Source organism: Rhinatrema bivittatum, chromosome 5, assembly GCF_901001135.1.
Source record: "Rhinatrema bivittatum chromosome 5, aRhiBiv1.1, whole genome shotgun sequence".
NCBI classification, from domain to species: Eukaryota; Metazoa; Chordata; class Amphibia; order Gymnophiona; family Rhinatrematidae; genus Rhinatrema; species Rhinatrema bivittatum.
The window spans coordinates 381601860-381624085 of record NC_042619.1 but is presented as its reverse complement, the minus strand read 5'-3'; the positions used below and the strand labels follow the sequence as shown (position 1 = coordinate 381624085).

Here is a 22226-nt window from a genome sequence, read left to right as displayed (position 1 = left end):
TGGAGGAGAAGTCCATTACCTGCTATTAATTGTTGACTTAGAAAATAGCCACTGCTATTACTAGCAACAGTAACATGGGATAGACAGTTTTTGGGTACTTGCCAGGTTCTTATGGCCTGGATTGGCCACTGTTGGAAACAGGATACTGGGCTTGATGGACCCTTGGTCTGACCCAGTATGGCATGTTCTTATATACTACACACCTAGAAGTCTGACCAGTGCAGTATACAACAATAAAAATAAAACAAAATACAATATAAATATTAAAAACTAAAGTTCTAACAATCCATCTGCCCAACACTGCTAACTAGGGGCTTGGCAAGGTACAAGACAAATATCTTCCATAATCAAGTTAAGATTTAGTCAAAATTTTAAGTAGTAGAAGTTATCTTCATCTTCAGTAACTGGAATGTAAGACACAAAAACAGATTCACAGATTCAGTCAAGGTAACTCAAAGGCAAGGTCATTTTCAGGTTCTCGGTCAAACAAGGCATGGCAAGGTTCAAGACCAATTGGATCCAGGATGGCTCTCAGCCCTCAAGTTGCCAGGCCCACTGGGATAGCCTCAGTGATCCCTTATGAACCCCTGCAAACCAATGTGAGTCCACAGGGGCAGGGCTGCAGGTCTGGACTAGCAGAAAATAAGCAAGCCTTTTCAGTTTGCTTGGCCGCAACCTCAGAGTCTTGTCCTGTGACATAAGGGCAGAGCACCAACCCTCCAGCAGGGCAGTCCCTGATTTGAGACTGGGACTGGCTCTTTTACCCTTACATGTAAAGACAATTCCATGGTTGAACAAACACTCTGACCCTTCTAACCCCTCAGGTTGTGACTACTGTTCTGTCTATTTTCAATAACCATGTGCTCCTAACAGCAACTTCTGAGCATTTGAAAGAAAAAAAAATAAATTTGTTCTTACATAGCAGGGGATGGCTATAAAAATAATCTCTTAATGATTCCAGCTAGCAATTTCAACTGTCAGAAACATTGTTAAAAAATGGAAGTTACTTGGAACTGTTGAAGTTGAGGAAAGACCTAGAAGACCAAGTAAAATCTTGAACCACTCAAAAACTGGTCCGATCTGCAAAACAGATCCCATAGATTTACTGCAAATCTGCTGAAAGATTTAGCTCACACTGGAATAATTGTCCACAGAACAGTCTTGCTTTCACAGCAATGATATGCATGGAAGAGTTTATAGAAGGAAACTTTTTCTATGACCTCATTACAAAAATAATTGTCCAAAGTATCAAGGTTTCGACAACTTTTGTGATGAAATTGTAGAACAGATTTCCTTCTAATCATGAAAGTTATTGTCTAAAGTATGCAAAACCAAACCTTGATACTTTGGACAATTAGTTTTGTGATGAGATCATATCCCATTGGCTGTTAGGTGGCAGAGAGGAGTAGCAAGATAAAAAAGATGTAGATAAATTTAAACCACACAGAGGTAAGAAAGAGAAATGATAAATCTAATGAATCAGGAAACTGATGAGGGGCTCTAGAGTGTGGGAGGATCTGGATCCCAACTTTGTTCCAAGAGGGACAAAAAAACTGGGGGATGGAGAAGATAAACTGCTGGGAGAAAGAAAAAGTTTTCTCCATCAATATCAACCTGAGGAGCATGACAGAGCAAAATACAGAAATGACTTTAGAAAAGCAGCAAGGCAGTGCTGGGGTAGGGAACTAGATAAAGGATTGTAGATATACAGGCTAATTTTAAAATGAGCATGTGTGCCCATACATATGCATATCGGCACGCAAGCAGAGAAAAGCTGGAATTTTAACTCATGTGCACACTTGTGCGTGAATGTTCTAAAATACACCTACCACTCGTAAGTATGCTCCTAATTTTAAGAGATTATTCAAGCAAACCTACTTCACGTATTTTCCGTAGGACTTTGCCAGCTTTTATGCGTATATGTAAGAGGATTCTGAAGCATGTTTGCACAAGAGAAATTCCCAGTTTTTCTAATTAGTCCACCAGTTTGCCCAGTTAATCTCGAGGTCTTCCAGACCCCTTTTACCTCTTCATCCTGCATGCCCCCAAGTTGACCAGGACCCCTCATCTTGTTATGAAAGCACTCTAATGCAAGATCTACAGACTTGCTCTTCGTCAGGAGCAGTAGTAAAGTTATAAGGATACCATGCAGACATCTGCTGTGGCCTCTGGTTTTAAAATATGGAGCCATGTGCGTAGTGTTGGCCCCAACCCAGAAGGCTCATGCCCCGCCCCTTTTCAACCTTATTTTTGGCAGGTATACGCATATATATATGCACATAAATCGCGGCTTTTAAAATTTGCGTTACTCCTATGCATAGTTACACCTATGCATGTATGTGGGTATTTCTGTACGAACGCTCTAAAAATTGACCCCATAGAGTATTTGTAAGGCTTGGAGCTGATAGTTTGTTCAAACTGTTTACTTGACTTCCAAGGAGTAAATAAAATTGTACAAACTGCAAAGGGGTTTGTACCAAAAGAAGAGCTATAGGATTACAGCCCAGGTAGTCCAAGCAAACCATCTGAAGGCGGGGGATGTGCTATACTGCACAAGAATGAAATTTGTGTAATTAGCGACATTTACAGGCACATATATAAGTATACAAATTTATAACTACATTCATTGAATACATCTTTGCTTTATCGTTTTTCATGCAAGAACATATGTAGAGAGGCTAAGAATTTAAGTATGCTCCTTAACATAGGCCAAAAAATACATAGAAGTGAGCAAGTCGGAAAATTTGATATGCAAGCTGAATTGAGGAGTGTTTGGCAAACCAATCATAACAGATATGGCCAAGCTGTTCCTCTGGCTCTAACACCATAGACTCAAATTTGAATTGTGAGTGGTGCGGGAAAGAAGCTTGCCACTTTCACAGAATCCCCTGCTAGCAGAAGACCTGAGGAGTTTAGACTTCCTTTTCAGCCAGTCACTGAAAGATCTCAAGTTGCCTGGGAATATCTAGGAAGGGGATAAGAGTAAAATGGATAAAACATGAGAAATTTGCATAGAACACTCCCTTCTTCCATCAGCCAACCATGAATTCCTCAGCAAAATTAAAATAAACCATTTTCCAACTTTTCTGAGCATCTGATATGACATTCTCTATTTGTTCTCTCATTTCTTAGTCTTATCGTTCTCTGTTCCCATGTATTTCCTCGTCCCTTCTCCTCCTCGCTTGAAACTTGATTCATTTCTCCCTCTTTCCTCCATCTATGTACCTCTCTGCTCACACCGCTTCCCCTCCTCACTTTTCTCTTCCCTACCCAATTGTTCTCTCTCTCTTCTCACACTGTCCAACTATTTCCTAACCAGTCCTCTCTTGCCATGCTGCATCCTTCACTCTTTTCCCCTGACCCCTTCCTTCCCCAATAACATATTTGCTGTATAATATAATCTGATTCAGTTACTGAACAAGGATACCAAGAGCCAATTTTAACAGTTGCCTGTTAGAACAGTAACATATTAACCACAAATGCTGTAAAAACGTAGGTATTAAATGCTACTTACCGAAGACTCACTATCTCTAACAAGGAAGTCTCCTTCCATTCCTCTCTCATTTAGGGCACATTCTGCCTGATGTCGGGTAACATTGCCATAATACCACTCTTTTCCAGCAAACCGTCCCGTGGAAGATGGTCCTGTGTAGCTTATCTGAGGTGCATGGGAAGTGTTCACGGGTGGGCCATCACTTAATATTACTACATAGTTTTTAGGAACAAGGCCTATTTGACCTCGAGAATTTTTACATTTCCACCATTCTGGATCGTTTTCTGGCTTTTCAATTACCTCCATTGTTTCTCCTTTTTCAAAGTTTAACTCTTCTTCTGTAACAGAGCTGAATGGGTACAATGTCTGAACAACATGAAGAACTTTAGTGCTTTGGCCATTAGTCATGGATGCACCTTGCCGTAAACTAAAAAAGCTTGGGGAATCTGCTGTTGCCTCATCCATCTCTTCCATTACATAGTTTGAAGGAAACCAACCAATCTGTCCATTGTAACTTCCTCGCCACCAGCCATCACTGCACTTTTCCATAACTATCACCCATGACCCTTTCACGAGGGATAGTTCATCCTCCCTCTCTGCTACATAGGCAAACTTCACATATGCAGGGATATTCAGATCATAAATCCGATCAGAGCTGCTGCCATTGGATGGATATTCAGCATCTGTACTTGGAGTGGGCGATGCATCTCTGGCACTGGTCTTCCTTTTCGTTTTACCTAAACCTGTTCAATAAAGACAGAAAATTCTAGTATTTAAAATCAATATAAATTTGAAATTGAATACTAAATACAATATTGCCTATAGAGATTATTCTCTTACAATAGTGCATTTTTCTATAAAACAAATGTGGTTTATGGAACTAGCTAAAAAGGAGAAAGTGATTTTTATATTCATTACTGCCTGCCTCATAAAATGAATACTGTGTACTGTTTGAATTAAATTGGACTAATGCAAGTATTAAAAACACAGATGAGAAAAAGCCCATTAGGTAATCAATTGAGTTAACAGAGGACTGGACATTTTCTTAGCAAAAGGTACATGGAAAATCCAACAAAACCAATGTAACAATTGTAGGAATCACTATTTACAAAACATATATACATATACACATATATACTTTTCCTAGAATAAATTTAAAGAAAAAAAGCTTGTGAAATAGAAATCTAGCAAATGTAATTTCACACATGTATTTTTCACGGACACAGACCAGCATAGGAGACCTAATGGCAGACCAATTTACTAGTAGAAGTAGCAGCATAAAATTCAGTATTTCGGCGCGCTGATAGCTCCGGAGCAGCCCCAGTCCTTTCTCCCCTCCTCCCAGGGGCAGCCGGCGGCGAGAGCGGCTTCAGCAGCCCGGGGCGGATCGGGCGCTCCCCCATGCGAGGCGGCTTCCAGCAGCCCTCGCCGGCAAAGGTGCATGAGCGCACGCCATGACCTGAGCGCCCGGCTGGACGTCCGAGGTCACGGCGTGCGCTCATGGCAGCGAAGGTGCATGAACGCACACCATGACCTGAGCGCCCGGCTGGACGTCCGAGGTCACGGCGTGCGCTCATGGCAGCGAAGGTGCATGAACGCACGCCATGACCTGAGTGCCCGGCTGGACGTCAGAGGTCACGGCGTGCGCTCATGGCAGCGAAGGTGCATGAACGCACGCTATGACCTAAGTGTCCGGCTGGACGTCCGAGGTCACGGCGTGCGCTCATGCACGTTGGCTACACCTGGCCTAGTGCTTCCACTAGCTCTGCTCCCACCCCTCTCTTTCAAACTTTGTGCTGTCCTTCCTTCCCCCAAATGTATAGCCCTCCCCCCTCCTCTTCCCAGCATGACTTCAAAGAAGAGGAAAGATTGCTAAAACTTATGACTGGAAATTTCCACAATGAAAACTTTAGTTTTGGAAGTTAGTCTTGTGGCTGTGAAACTAGAGCACTGCTGTGATGCTCCAGGATAAGAAGGGGGGTAAAAAAATGTATTAAACATTCACATGTGGCTGCGCTATCTGTAACTGACTGGTAACAGGAAATCTTTGTTCCTCGAGAAATAAGCAGAATTGTGCAGCGCAAAGCAGTTTTTGTACAAGGCAGCTGCTTAGCATCTCAGCCACTTCCTGGATATAAAGTAAAGGTGTCAAACAGTCTGAAGAAGAAAAAAGAAAAAAGAAAAACACCTGCCTGAGTCCAGGAAGTGGCTGCACCCTTCAGTAGCTGCTTTTTACTGCAGTTTTTCCTCTCAGCTTACCAGATATGGTAAAATCAGATTCTGTTTACATTTACAAGTCACGGAAGCAGCACAAAGGCTAATCTTTTACTTAATACTGTCTTCAAAGTTTTATTCCAGAAACAGAAGAATCAAAAAAAAAAGCCCAAGGCACAGCAGAAAAAGAAAGAGAGCTAAGCAGCCTGAAACGGAGAAGCAACTAGTTTGTAAAGTTTTTTTTTCCCCATGGAAATTGCAAATCCTCCGGGTTTGCAATTTCTATGCTCTGTCACAATACAATGTAGACAAAGTGAAGCTATTTAGAAACCAAAAGAATACCGGCACGATTATTACTGTAAAGAAGGTGTTACTACTCTGATTACAAATATACTTTCAATGAAAATTATCCTGTGTTGCTCATTTTAAAGAAGGATAAGAACGCAGAACTGAGCTTTAAAGCAAACACCTACATTTTACTCAAATGACAATTCAGAAGTGGGCTGGTATTCTTTTAGTCTCTATGCTCTACCACACAATATCACAATGCCAACGCCTCGTCACACTTTTAGACAATATATAACAGGGATGGGCCAATTGGCCACGTGCAGCGTTCAAAATGCAATCTCCCCCCCCCTCGAATTGATGAACTGCAGCAACAGTGCCATGGGAACCTGGGAGCGTGGTCTCTCTCCAGCTCCTTCCGTCGATGCTCTCCGAGGCCAGGTGTAGGTAGGCTGCGAAGGAATGCAGCCCACTTGGACATAAGGCTCAACCATCCAGTTGGCCAACAAGACCAGAAGGAAGCAGAGGTATTGGCCTACGTGGCTCAGACGCTGGACGGAAAGCGGAAGGATCAGTAGAGGGCTGTGTCCCTGCCAGCCAGCCTCCGCCACCCCCTTCCCAGGCAGCACAGGGGCAGGGGGCTGCTGCTGGTAGGCAGTTGACAGACTCACTAGGGTTAGGCCAGCGTGCCCCACTTAAGTGCACTAAAGGGGCTGGTAGCCATTCTCTCCTGCCTATACAGCTACCCCACACACCAGCATGACCTGGGCAGCTGCTGCTGATGGGTGGCATTGCCAGCATCCACCCTGCTGAGCTTGAGGAGGGAGAATCCTGCCTGCCTTTCTGGAATCAGTTGCGTCAGGGCAACATGTGCCTGGAGGGGGCCATTAACACATGTAGTGTAGCCCACAGATAATGCTGCTGCTGTGGGGGGGGGGGGGGAAACAGGGGGGACTCTAGAGTGAAGGAGGAAGAACAGTGGCTATGGCCCATGCTTCCATTAGGCAGTCACCTAGAGCGCCAAAATTTGGGAAGGGTGGGGAGGGTCGGCAAAATCCCAAATAAGGGAGCGCTGTGCTGGAGCTGCCACCAATAGATACGTTGGAGTGTGGGTGCATGCCCGAAGGTTTGCCTAGGACACCAAATACTCTTGCATCAGCTCAGCGGGGGGAGTATCTCGGGTACATGTCCAATGCTGCAGCCTTTATTTCTTTTTGTGGCAGGGGAGTTCTTTGAAGTGAACGCCTCAGGGAGTTGCTAATCAGGAGATCCTTCCTGAAGCTAGGGTATCAGGGCGTGCAAGCACTCGAACAGGTATTAGGTAACTGCAAACTGATGCTGCTGGATCTTTGCATTGAGCATACTTGATTGGTATGCTCGCTTACCAAAATCATCCATATATTTGAAGTCTCTACCCAGAGGGGCATTTGAATGTGGTCTTGACTTATGGCCTTTTGCATCACTGACTCTGCCACTACTGAGGCAGTTGAATATGTGAATAGTAGGAAGACTGTCGCATTCGATATTTTAACTCTGACTTTCTTGAAGTGGAGGGGCCTGATAGAGGTGTTTCCCAGGCTCTTTTCATTACAGCATCCAACACCTCATGAGATGGAAGTGCAGTTAGTTCAATGGAGTTTCAAAAACCTTTCATAAGCCAAGATCATCTGCTCTTGGATCCGGCATTCGCTTGGTTTCGATGTTTAGTGTTGGCCTACCTTCGAGGAATTTCGAATATGTGAAGTCCTCGGGAGGCGAGACTGGTTCTGATTGATCATCTGGGGGGTCTGAAGGGTATCCCTTTGAGGAGCCAGGTGAAGGGGACAGAGGTGATTGGTCAGCCAGAGAAGGGGATGCCGGAGCTAGACCAGGACTGCGGCTGTCTTGAGGCGACATTGGAACCTCCTGTGATGGTTCTGGCAGGCGTCCTCCCTGATCTGCCACCGTTGTCAAAAACTGTGCCAAGATTAAGGAAGTTTATGACATTGCCTGGGAGGCCAATGTTCCTGAGGTTGTGTATACTGTGGTGTACCTCATGGTGGAGCTTGTGGCGGCAGAATAGGCATTTCCCTTCCTGAGCGTGATGTTTTCCGTGGCCTCTTACGTAAGGGCTCCTCATGGTTGGATGGTGGAGACTGTGAGGATGCATCAGGGGAAGAAGACAGAGGATCTTCATCCACAATCAAAAGAGGCAATGGCTCTTTTTGCCTCTTATGGCCAGAAATGTGTTTCTTTGGTTGTTTATGAGGCTTTTGCGTCGATGGAGTCGATAATATCAACTTATGGTGAGGAGTTGACACTGTAGTGCTTTGATGTGTCAAAGTTTTATAACCATGTTTCGATCCCGAAGCATGGCTTGACTTGCTTGCGCCAGATGCATCGGTGCATCGATGATGATGCGTCAAAGCACCAATGCTGGTCGACGCTTCAATGCTGCTGCCCTCTTCGACGCAGTGGATGCGTCGCCCACGCTGTGCGCGGGTGTCAATGGGCGCTTTTTCGTAGTCGACGCAGTCAAAGCGGAAGGACCGACCGAAGCAGCCCGTGGACGCACGACTCCTTCGACGCACCGGGAGGTCCCATATGATCCTGACGCAGCCTGTTTTAATTCTTGGATCTTGGCTGCATGTGGCCTCTGTGCTCTAGGGGTGTCCACAGTCCGCACAGTTAGCCTGGTCGTGTTAGGGGCCCAGGCAAATATAACAAGAGGTGTCTGTGTCTGTAACAGACATTTTCCCGCAATTACAGAATTTGAAGCCTGGACGAGGCATTTTCTGTCAGAGTTAAACGAATTTGTAAAGCAGTAGTTAAGCCTAACTACAGGAAGAGGCAATAAGGTAAAATAAACTTTTTTTTTTAACAGAATAAGTTGAGAGGCGACCGAGAGCTCTGTGTGCTGTCAAGCTCGTGGAAAAAAACTGACTGAGGAGACTCTGGAAGGTGGTGGGAGGTGCCAAGCAGGCACACAGTACAGCAAGACTCAGAACTTTACTTTGAGAGCTCCGCCACCTACAGGACCAGAGGACATCCCAGACAGCATGGCTAATTCATCCTGCTTATCTACGTGAAAAGCTACATCTACTGTTGCTTGTGCAGACCGGACGGGGAGAAGAGTGAGTGAGTGAGAGTGAGCGTGTGTGGATTATAAATGCATAATTTTTTTTTTTAATTATAACAATATAAGACAGCAAACAAGCATGTCAGTGAAATACAGTCATATAAGATATAAAAAAAAAAAATAGAAGAGAAAAATAAAGGAAAACAAATCCCCTTTGACTCAGGTACATGGATTATAGGGAAACCAAGTGTCAAAGTGCAAAATTTAGCGGAAAAGATAAAAAGCAGTAAGTGAGAAGACAACGGAGTAAAAAATATTCCTGCCGTAATCAAAGTTAGCTAGTGATATCAGATGGCAAATGCGAGTCCAGGAAAAACCTAAGGGGTAGATTTTAAAAAGGATCGCGCGGGCTACCCAGCACGCACACATGTACACCCGATTTTATAACATACATGCGCAGGCATGTATTATAGAGTCTTGGCTTTTAGAGATGGACACTATTGTGGAATCTAAATATCATTTTTTTTTTTTACCACGAATCACGAAGAGGGGTGGTGGAGTTTTGATAATGTCTCTTAATTTAAGGCCTATTAAGTTGGATGTACTTTATCCCCTTTAAGCTATTGCCCTTGCCAATTCCCAGTGGGGTGCATGTTGTTAACGCCCTACCCACCTTTTTGAGTAAGAGCAGCCCTACTGCTTTAATTGATTTAACTTCTTTTAATGCTGACATGAAGGATTTCATTTGCCTGAATGCTGTGAAATTATCTTAAATTCCATGGAAGCTCTAGGTTGGGTGCAACCGATTCACCAACCTACCATGTTTGTGGAAATACATTAGATCTTCTATTTGTTAAACTGGTATGCTTAGCCCCCTTTAAGATAGATTGTAATAGGGTACCCTGGTCCAACCATTTCCTTATAAATAGAGGGGGCAAAAATGAGAGACCACCATTAATCACACAGAATCAAAATTAAAGAATTAGTAAATGTAATGATTTTGAGGGAGAGCCCTTTTGAAAGATGTTACATACTAAAATTCAGGAAGCCTTTCTAGCTATGCTGACGAAGCTATTAACCGTTGGAAGGTATCTATTCAGGAAGTGCTAGAAACTATTGCCCCTGCCAAAAATAGATTAGTAAAAAGAGCCTATAGGGCCCCTTGGTTCAGCCCTGAAATGGGTAGTTTAAAAAGAGCGCTTAGACATTTGGAACGGTGTTGGAGAAAATCTTTTTCCATCTCAACTTGAATGAATAAAATGCTAAATCTAATCTTTTTAAATGCCAATATTTCACATCTCAAATTCAAGCTGCTCCAAATCGGCCAAGAGATTTTTTCTACATTTAAGAATCTTACTGGTGTATTCTCATGAAAAGAATAATACATTTTAAAAATTTAATCATGTTTAGGTTGCTTTTTTCTTTACAAAATTTCATCTCTTTCTAATAATCACCCAGGTTGTAAATAGTGAAGAGTATCATTTAGGAAAACTTCCAAGCCCACTAGTATGATTATTAATTAGGTCCTTAACTCAATCTAAAAACTAATTTCTGCCCTTTAAATGACTGCTCCAATGCCCCACTAAAAAGCATCAGTGAAGACATAGCCAGCTATCTTAATTCTACCATCAATTTTTCACTGGCTGAAGGCCATTTTCCTAATTTACTTAAAGCAGCCTATGTGAGTCCTCAAAAAAAGAAAATCTTGACAGTAATGATTTCAGTAATTTTAGGCCTATTTCCAACCTTCCCTTTCCAGCTAAACTTTTGGAAAAGGTGGTGCTGAAACAGTTGCAAAATATTTTGACAAAAACTCAATCCTTGGCATTCAGCAGTCCAATACAGCTTTATAGCTAATTACAACATCAAAATCCTCTTGCTCTCTTTAACTGATACCTTTCACCGAGACTTTGATAGAGGTACTGAGTTTTTTCTAGTACTTTTGAACCTCCAATCTTTGACACAGTTGATCTGCTACTGAAGTGATTAAGAAATATTGGAATTGCTAATACTGAGTTAAATTGGTTCGCATCTTTTCTTGAGGAAAGAACCCAATGGATCATCCTGCCCAGACCTAAACCTGAAGTCTTTAACCTCAGGACAGGTGTTCCCCAGGGCTACTCATCTGTCATATTTTGCAAGTCTGGATGTGGGATATCGTATTTTTTGCAGATATACAATATTTTTAATTGCCATTAAGAACTCCTCCAAAGATTCACTAGATAAAATTTCATCCAGTTTGAGAACACTCCGGATTTGGCTATGTGCCAATAAATTGCTGCTTAACATGAATAAAACAGAGATGATATATTTATCAAGATAACTCTAAAAAGACATTCTTAGTTCTTTGATGATAGATGGGGCATCAATACCTATTATCTCTCAGGCCTGTAATATAGGAGTCATCATGGACTCTAGATCATCATTGAAACCTCACATCAATAAAACAGTTAAGGGGGCATATTACAGACTTCACGTTATGAAGATTACGCCCTTTTCTCTGCAAAAATGATCTAAAAACCACTGAACATGCTCTCATCATGTTGTCCCTAGACTATTTCAATATACTGTATCGTGGCCTTCCACAGACAACTAAGAGAACGTCAGTGTGTGCAAAATGCAGCAGCTCGTATAGTATCTGGTATCGCAGTTCGGTAGCATATTTCTCCAGTCTTGTCAAAACTTCACTGGTTGCCAATGTTAGCATGCCAAATTTAAGGTTTGCATGCTGGTTTTTAAAGGCTTAAAATCAGCTTGTCCCATCCTGTTTTAATGCTGTACTTGAGTTATTTACTGACCATCAAGGTCCTTGACATTTGCCTCACAGAATCTTCGTGATGTTCTTTCTTTTCGTATGACTAGACGAAACATGAGAATGCCTTTTTTATGTGCAGGATCCTGAATTATGGAACCTACCACAAGACATAAAAAGGAAGAGCTCACTACAAAAATTCTGGAAATCAATAAAGTGCTCCTTTAAAAAAAAAAAAAAAAAGCTTTTAATTAGAAAGGTCACATTTGCATTGGTTATATATTCATATTTATTTTTATCTTTTAGCTCCCTTGAAGTCAGCAAGATGTATCACAGTTTGGATAATGAATATTACACAGCTGAGACTAAGGCCCTTTTTTGCATTTATATTAATCTAGCTTTTAATTAGAAGCCAGACAGGTTTATTAAGGTCTTGTTATTTGATTATGTGGCAGAGTCTGAGATCTAACTATGTATTTGTTTTTATGTTTTTAGGTACTGTTTTTATGAGCCAGTCATTTTTTTTGTTACTTTCATGAATTTATACATGTATGTATGTTTATGTATATTTTTATATAAACCACTTAGAAATTATAAGCAGCAGTCTATAACTTTCTAATAAATAAATGTGGTAGTTAAATATTTAGAGAAAAATTACTTACAGCTCTCCTTTACATGTTTCTACTCCTATTTGTATATTTATTCCATACTTTTCCATGGAGGGCCTTAATCATTCAAACGGAATACAAAAATTTCATGCAATTTCCATTGGCCAGTGAAAGTGTGTTATAACCTACCATGTATTGGGATTTTTAGCTACTTTCCAAAGGAAGGGGTTGTGTGCTCATCTTCCACGAATAAGTTTCCTATTCAGTTCTTATCCATACCAAACTTGTGGGTCATGGTTGGGGGGTGGGGGGGGGGGGGGGGGGGGAAGGGAGAGAAAGAATGGAAATGAGGATTCTGACGGATGTTTTTTTTTGATCCACGTATTCCACAAATACATATATGCAATTGTCATCCCCTAAGATGTTTCTAGGTTTTGCATCAGAGTCACAAACGTTTTATGACATGTCAGGGATTCACTTAGGATTGTCCAGCTGACTCCAGATTTTCAGGACAGGTTGATCCAATCCTGGTTTTACTCCACTGCCTGCATGGACTTGTTGATTTGGTGTCCCTATTGATGTCTCCAGAAAAGCAAGACTGCAAATCCATGCAGGCAGCAGGGTAAAACTTGAAAATATGGAGCCAGCTGGTAACCCTCAAGCCACTAGGATCATAAAGGGGTATTTTGGGGTGGATCAACAAATTTGCACATGCAATTACACCACCCAATAACTGTTTGCCCATTAAGGTACTGAATAATTTTGTTTTCTATCTCATCAAAACCAAATTTTCAGGAAGGATTCTGACAGGGGCACTTTATTTATTTATTTTTTATTATCCACAATACGCATGCGCAATTGTTGTCCCCAGATAACTTTTTGATTTTACATCTGATCCACACCAAGTTTTCAGGACATGGCAGTGGGTCCCATAAAGATGATGAGAGGGGGTGTATCTGGCAAAGTCACATATTCCATGAATACTTTCATGCAATTATGCCACCTGAAGACTGATTCTACATCACATTTTCAAAAGATATGAGGGGTCTATGAGAACAAGACAAGGGATTGTGAAGGGTATCCACATATTCCACAAATATAACACTTAACTTCTCAGTTTTGCATCTGATGCACACCACATTTTCAGAATATATAAGGAATCCTAACAGGAGTTTAACATGGGTATTTCTTTCTGTATCTACAACGGCGTGAGCACACACATTCTGGAAATTAGGCTCCACTGAATCTGTGTAGAACATCTGGAAATCCAGCTGCTGTGCAGCTTGGCTAGTTAGCTGGATAAGCTTATCTGGCTAACATTAGGACTGGTGTATGGGCAGACCAGAGCTATCCGGTAAATTCAGCCTTTCCTAGTTACGTTCCAGAATGCCTCTGACTTATCTGGTCTAATTTTAGCCAGATAAAAAGTTATCTGGCTGGAATTTAGCTGGATAAGTGCTCTAATATTCATTTAGTTGAATAACTTCTGTGCTATCTGGCTAAATGCTTCTTAATACAGGCTTCCTAGTTTCTAATAATCTTTCATAACTTCTTGGAAAAGTTAACAAAAACAAATATCTGATTCCTATTTACATTTTCCATTTTTAGCCTACCTTCCAAAGGGAGGAAGGCTCATCCAATCACCCTGTGTGCATATCTCCCGCTAATAACTTTCCGATTTGATGTGCCTTTGATGGCAAATTTTCAGGCACAGAGGTATCAAGAGGAGTCTGCACAAAGGCATTTTTCCAAGCATTCAACTATCATCCCCCAATAACTTTTATATTTGCAATCTATTCTGCATTCAAACCATAGCAGTTTTGGGTTTTTTGGGGGTTTTTTTACATCAGGGTTGCATAAGGATCATGACGGAGTACTTGGATGGGAAGTGGGGAGGTTCCCCATATATTCTATGAACACGTGTGTGCAGTTATGCCACTGAGTAACCTTTTTGGTTTTGCATCCAATCCACAGCAAATTTTCTACAACATGTCAGGGGGCTGAGAGGAGTATGACAGCCACTTTTTCCCAGATCCGTATAGGCACACTCAGGCAAGTGCAGACGCATTCTAGAAAGCAGGTTCCTTTAAGATCTATTCAGCACTTCTAATTTTACAAATTTTCTTTACAGACCTTCCTCGTGCCGCAACTGGCACGCTTGATACCATCAGGTTTTCTTTCCTTTATAATGTACACAAAATAAGTAGAGCACAAGGATGAGGCTCAGAGAGTAGATAGAGCTAGGCCCCATGCAATGCTGAATGAGTGAATGGAATAAGCAAATGCCCACAATTTAAGAGGGAAACAGGTGATCCCTCACATTTTTTCTGGTCTTTCGGATCCTGTTTTCTAGTCTTACTGATCCCCCGTCTCACTTTGTTATTCTTCTTTCTTTAGGCTACCCTCTTACTTGCAATTACCCCTTTTAATCGTTTTTTACTACCCTATTTTCTCTCATTTTCCCTCTCATTCTTCTTCTCTCCTCACCCTAATGCTTTTGCATTCTAATCCATTTCATACACCTTCCCCGAACCATTTTAATTCTCCATTATTTCATTTTCTCAGAGGATGGTTTTGCCTCTCTACAGTGCTGGAAAGATCAGAGGAAGCTCATATCTAGCTTCACTAGAAGTCAAGTGAAATAGGAAATGGCACCACAGGAAAAACAAACAAGGCAGCACACTCCACTTCCACTCTTGCCTTGCAGCCAACAGGAAGCCACAAGCATACAAAAAATGAAAGCAGTAGCACCAAGTCTAAAATGTCTGGAGGAGTAATAAAAGAACTGGGAGGGATAGGTGTCTCAAAAGTGATTTTGCTTCATCTCTGGGAGCAGTAAAGGCTGATCTGCCTCTTTACAAAACCGTTGCCTGAGATTATCTATCTTTAGAAATGAGAACCAAAGCTTCTACTGATGTCTTAAAAGGGTACCTGGCTCCCTTCCAGATGGCTGCTGGATAGCATCCCAGTTGTGATCTCCTTATTCCGCTTTTAGATACAACACACGTTTTGTAACCGTACCACACGTTTGGGAAAGGTGTCTGCCAACAAGACCTCCAAACACTAATCCTTAAGAGGCCACGTTCCTTGCCGCGATGAAAGAAAAGAAACTGGGTCGTGTTTTGTGATACACTTGCAGGAAAAACAGCTTCTGAACCTTTTGAATAAGCTTTTTTGGCTGGGATCAGATTACTGATGAAAAGAATTTCAGTCTTGTTCAGTGTAAAACAAAAGCTGATCACAAACACTGGTGAATGAAAGCAAAAGCTAAACACTAATTAGGGAATGGTGTATAAAAGGACAAAGCCACAAAAATGTTGATACCAAAGAAAACCTCAGTTTTTTTTTTTTAAGTTGTAATCACCGAGGAGATTATATTAAGGTACAGAGATTTTTAATGCATGAAGTATATTGGTTCATGAAAACTTTGTAGATAACTACGTATCCATTATAATCAACTCAATGTTCTTCAAATCTAGCAAGACATCAATACACTTTTCCCCTATGAATCACATCCAAGTACATTAGCACACTATAACACATGAGGCATGTGCAATTTCTTTTGTTTCTCTAAATACTAACTCAGAAACCTCAAAATAAGGGGCCTGAACAGTGGCTAGAGGAGAGGTGGGCAACTACGACTCAGAGGTTTCAATATGAAGACCTCTGAATGCGATGATTCCGTCCAAACCCTCTAAAGGAGATCTTTCCTAATAAAGCCAGTTTAAACAGCAAACATTATAGACTATTTAACTTTACACATATTTTTGCATTTCTTTACTTTAACCTCTACCGGCAAATCTGGTAACAGTTGCAATGTACAAGTCTGAGTAGCACCTGTACTCCGATGGTATTCTCATATATTAACAAAGCAGAGGTTGCCTGAATTATTTTCTCTTTACCAGCACTCTCGTTTCATTATCCTTCATCTCAACTGCAGTTTTAAGACATATGATGGCCATTTATTTCTCCAGTAATCTCCCCATTACTAGAATCAAGGATTTTGGCTTCGTGCTTAGCCGTTCCATTTCAAAACACTGCCATTCACGAAATCCACACCAGCACTGGGGGAGTTTACCCTGGTCACATAAGAATCGTTTTTCCTGCCGCCATCAACCCAACTGTTAACATTTCAAATCTAGAATTTTGGTCTCCAAAATTTAAAAAAAAAAAAAATTATCAAAAGGAATTTCAGCTGAATCTTATGTAGTATATCCATAGGGACCTTTGTCTTCAGTTATTTTATTTTTCTGGGTAATTTCAGTGTTATAACAACAAAAACAGTGGGGAAAAAAAAGGACTCTTCCCACTGATTTTTCTCCTGCTTGTTATAACAGTCATTTTTCCGCTTACGGTTTTTTTGTTAAAGCACTGAAATTCCCAGGGTAAATAAAAAAAACAAACAAACTGAAAACAAAGATCTCTATATATTTCCATAAAATCATATCGCATTCTATAAAATTATGTATGAAAACTTTGCTGGCTGACACATTAAGCAGCCTGGCATCTGAAGCCATCCCATTTTGAAGCCTCTCACTTGATCAATTATCACCACCGTTTAATATCTTGTATTGAATTTCTCTTGTCCTGCTGTCCCATTATCAATATATCCGTTGTCAATGCACATTTGTTTCCATTTTTTGCATGCCCACGACATTCAACTCAGTTCGTAGTTTTATTTTCCCCAAGAGTCCATTATTGTTTTACTCTGAAGGCTTATAAACATTTCTGCTTAACTGCAAACAAGCTCAGTTTTTATCCATACGGGAGCATGACCTGAAAAGGAATTTATTCCAATTTTATCTTATGTTATGAAATCTTCCCTCTGAAGTCAGTAAGCAATCACTCCCTGAATTAGAATTATGAAGGTTAGACCAACAGATTCTTTTTTCTAGTGGGTTACAAAATGTAATAGTTTCATCTTGGTTTTCAGGCTGCCAGGAAAACAAATCGACTATTGAATCTGCCAGGATGTTAATCACCTCCCAAAATTACATGTTGTTGCATATAAAGTGCTAATTCGGTTACGATCTGAGATGTGAGCAGGAACGTGATTAATAAATAAAGGTACATAGATACCGCAAAACACTGATTTTTCATGATAAAGATCAGCAGAGAATAATATGACTTCCCTCTAGGGGTCTATCTTTACCACATTTATGCTAATAGGAAGGTTTTTATGAAAAAAAAAATACCGCAAGACCCCTTTTCCTTCCAGTATACAATGCACCCAATCTGATTTTAAATTTTTGTGCTCTCTCTTTAAGCTGTGTCTCCTGAAGAAACATTTTGTGCTCTCAGGAGTGTTTTGCTAGATCGAGCGTGCCTACTGTCTGCCTGTTTGTATGTATGGAGTAATTCAAACTGCTGAAATTCAGTATGGGGGCATCAGAAGGAAAAGTTGACAGGGAATTGAATTTGGTTCATAATTGTGCAAAACTACAATCGCCTGACACTTTGCTGTCAACCACACCCCCCTATGCCTATTTTCACCTTTGCTCAATGCTTGTAGCACGCATTGTCCAACTTTGTTTAAATAGCAATTCATTTTTTTGATAGGAAAGTGAATTCCATTATTATTTAATTAAAAATACTGATTAAGTTCTCTACATTTTTATGAAATCCTATTGATCAAATTAATAGGTTCTTAATTTTAATGAATGATCCTCAGTTAAGCACTTACCAGATACCACCAAATTTGTATATAGCAATGTGAACAGTTGTACACAATCATTTTTTTTCTTCTTCTTTTGCAGAACCTAACATTTAGCTTTCCACAATAGGTAATGCTTGTCACTTTAACCACCACTATTACTTCTTTAGGCAGCTGGTGCAGCCACATGGAGCACCACCGGATAAAGGCACATGCAGCACCTGTAAGCTGTTTCTGCAAAGAGCCACTGCTTCCTGCTAATATCTGCCAAGTCAGAACCCCGAATGTTGTGCTGTGGCTAAATCTTCACTGCTCCTTTGCCACATATGAGAGATACTTCCAGTCCCTGCCTCTTCCCCCCCAGCAGTATGGTGCTGGGGTGGATTGGGGGGGGGGGGGGCAGTGGCAGGGCCAAATGTATGGGAAGAGTTAGGCAAACTGGAAGTGGACAAGCTCATGGGGCTGGATGAGGTACATCCCCCCCCCCCCCCCAAGGAAACCGAGAGCTCTGATGTGCTGGCAGGCCTACTGAAGGACCTATTCATTAGATCCTTGGAAACTGGAGTCATGTGCGGGATTGGAAGAGAGAGAGGTGGTGGTCCCTCTTCACAAGAGTGATAGCAAAGAGGAAGCTGGAAACTACAGGCCGGTTAGCCTCATCTTGGTAGTGGTAAAGTTAGAGACGCTGCTGAAGGAAAGGAGAGTGAACTATCTATAATCGGGTGGGTTGCTTGACCAGAGGCAGCATGGATTCACCAGGGGAAGGTCCTGTCAGACAAATCTGATTGATTTTTTTGATTGGTAATTAGAGAATTGGATCGAGGAAGAGCGCTTGATATGATCTACTTGGATTTCAGCAAAGCTTTTGATACGGTCCTACAGAGGAGGGTTGTGAATAAAATAAAGAAGCTTGGACAACATGATGTGGTAGGCTTGGTAGGCTGCTACCCTCCGAGCTCTGGCTGCCCCCCCCCCCCCCCCGGCAAAATCCCTCATCACCACGAATATCCCGCGCTCTTTTTGGCAATTTCGCATTTCCTTCGCCATTGTAGCAGTGAGCTTTGAGGCGTCGCATGGCTACCCACTTGATTCGAAAAGAGAAAGAGAAGCCAAAGGCCCCTGAAGCTAACCCACCAAGAAAACTCAGTGTACAGCCTACTACCCCCTCACAGGTTGACACGCCCTGCAGCACCTCCACCCCTTGGCATGGGTTTCCAACGCAACAGAAAATCCATGAGTGAGGAGGGGGGCAGAGTGCCGCAGAGCCCATGAGAACACGATAGCTCACAAGGCCTGCATTGAATTTTCTTGCTTGAGTTGCTGTTTCAAGGTCAGCAATTCTACAGGACAGGCGGTGGAGATGGGATGGGGGGATGGGGTGGAGAGAATACACTGCGAGAGGGGAGGCTTTCGGTTGGAGCAATGGGAGAGGGCTGGGTTTTCCACACCTTCAATGGCTACTTGGAGAGAAGGGGGAAGGGAAGGGAACCTATATTTTAAAATCCAGCCCTGCCTCTTCCTCATTCCTGGCTCGATTCAGGTCCGATGCCACCCCTGACTGAACAGCTGATGTGATCTCTCAGATCAATCAAAAGAAAATCTGAGCCAGTTGACTAACCACAATGGTTAGCTGTGCTGTTGGGTAAATGTTGCTCATCAAATAAAGTATAAAGATTTTCAGTAGTGACTAGTAAAAGACCTGTTGCAATCTTTGTGGTGATGGGGAGCCACACTGTTTCCAAAGGGAGCATCCTGAAAAAACTGGCTAAGGAAATGTTTGGGGGGCTGGGGGCAGGTATTTTCTTCAATTTCTCAGGTTTATTACAAACAAGGATCACTCCCCTTACGAAAGAAAGCCCATTGTTCACTGCTTAATCCAGATGCTTCATCTGATGGCTATTCCCCTGGCTACGGACCACGTTGTAAAAGAGAAAGAAGATTATGACCAACGTAAGCTACCTTGATGACTTACCCAGCGGTTGAAGCAACTTTCTGGAGGGGGCCTGTCCTTTCCGCTGTACCCACTCCTCTTCCAGCTGAGACAGCCTTTAAATATCACTGCTAGGAAAGAAAGGCCAGAAATACACCACCAGCAAAACGCCCAGCATCTTATTTTATATTTTAACAGCAGTGTCCATGTAGACAGCCACAGAATCCTTCAAACCAAATCATGCAAAGTAGTCACAAAACAAATTGACTAAAACTGCAGGAGACTCTAGAAAACTTGGGGATCCAAATGGAATTTGCCAAGTACAAAGTAATGTATGTTGGGAGAAAAAGAAACAACTCTCTCAGGGTGAGGTCTACTTTGGAAAACTATTAAGAGAGGGATCTTGGAATTACTGTGGAACACCAATTAAAACCACTAGTGCCAAACACGTCAACCTTATCTTAGGAATAACTGAAAAGGTATCCATGGCAAATCCACGTTATCATGCTTCTGTATAGAGCTCTGGAGGACTGCATACAGTACATCAAAAAGGACGTGGAAGAGGTGGAGAAGAGCAATTAGACTGGTGAGAAAACTGTGGCATCTCTTGTATGAAGAAAGGCTAAAAAGAGCTTTCCTAGCTTGGAAAAAAGAAGATGGGGGGGCATAACTGTCTACAAAATCATGGATGAAAAAGAATGAACCATAAAGCAAGTAGTTGTTTACTAGGACTAGAGGGCATCCAATGAAACTGTATACTATCAATTTTAAGAGGATTACAGACTATATATCTCTTTAGTCCACAGGTAGTTAACCTGTGGCTACCAAATGTAGCCTCAGCAAGCAGCATAGCAGGAATCAAGACAGACCTAGTTGCATTCCTGGAAGACAAATGGATATTAGAGATTGGGTGAGGCTTCACGCATTTATAGAACTAGAGAGAGAACTCAGATGAACTCTGGGGCCACTGTCAAGAGACAGGATGCTGGGCTAAGATGGACCATCTGTCTGACCAGACATGGCCATTTTTATGTTCTTAACCAGTCACTCCCTCCCCCAGGATTTATGGTTATCCAAGTGCACCTGTAACCACCCACAGAACAACAGATCAAAGATCCTGACTTAGTTTGGGGAGTTTCATCACCTTAGTGTTTACCTTGAGAATGCAGACATACTATTTGAATGATTCTGCTCCCTGAATCTCAGCTCCTAATCAGGCCCATGGATAGGTAAGACCCTAGATTTCTTTTTGACAGCCTCTAGGAGACAATGGACTGACGTCTGATGCACATTGGAGAAGTCCAGGAGGCTCACTATATACGTTTGCTGAGAACTCCCATAACAGATTTTCAAAGCATTTCTGCTATTACATCTTAATTCTCCTCCTCAGAGTCCAGGGGTAGAGTGGAGTCTGAAGCATTGGCCTAAAAGTCAGGGCCCTGGCCAAGCTCCAGCAAAGGAATGGTGGCTACATCCTTTCCCTGACAAAGGATACGCCAGAAAGGACCCAGCTCCTCATCCGGAGTTGTAGCTGCATTCACACCAGTTTTTCCACTAAAGTGCCGCAAAGGCAAAATGTTCACAAGAGAGGATTCAATTGTTAACCAAAACGTAGTAGTGGAATCATTGCTTGTGCTGGAGCAAACTTGGACTGTTCCTAGATCAGAAGCAGAGGACACCAGAAAGGGCAGATCGAAGTTTGCTAGCAGCAGCTGCTTCTCAGTTCAGGCACACGATTCCAGGCTCTGATGCGCTCATGTCTGACATCTTCTACCCTCAGGCTGCAAAGTGCCCGCTTTTGATTAAAAAAAACAAAAAAAACAAAAAGCCCCAACCAAACCGTGAAGCAGTAAATGCTCCTAACAGTACTCACTCCCAGGAAATGCCTTCACGCTCTGAATTTGCTGCCCTGCACTTAACTTTTTTTTTCTTTTAAAGGATTTTCAAGACTATTTTCGGTCCATCTTCTTTCCCCACAGGCGCTATACCAGAGTCATACATGCTACCAAAAGCCTTAAGAGTCTTTTAAACAAAGGAGGCAGCAGACTCGACAGCCACAACTTCCTGTCTTCATTGCTTTTTTACAATGGGGATTTTTTTTTTGTGGTACTTCCCTTCGTCACCACAAGATGGCACCTCTGGCCAGAAAAACCTGGTCTGCTTGCAAAGTCAGCCATGTGGAAAAGCTGGAAAAACAGACGACATTACTGCCGATTCCTTCTAAGCTACTGTA

At 42.0% G+C, this 22226-nt stretch overlaps 1 protein-coding gene across 2 annotated transcripts in view; it reads right to left on the bottom strand.

The window, feature by feature from the left end:
• The window catches only part of NCK2 (NCK adaptor protein 2), a 205294-nt gene that overhangs the window by 3811 nt on the left and 179257 nt on the right, over window positions 1-22226 (bottom strand). For both annotated transcript variants that reach the window (XM_029604864.1, XM_029604865.1), the window contains one exon: window positions 3515-4236. In XM_029604864.1, the coding sequence (XP_029460724.1) occupies window positions 3515-4236 (722 nt within the window). The remainder of the gene's footprint in view (window positions 1-3514; window positions 4237-22226) is intronic.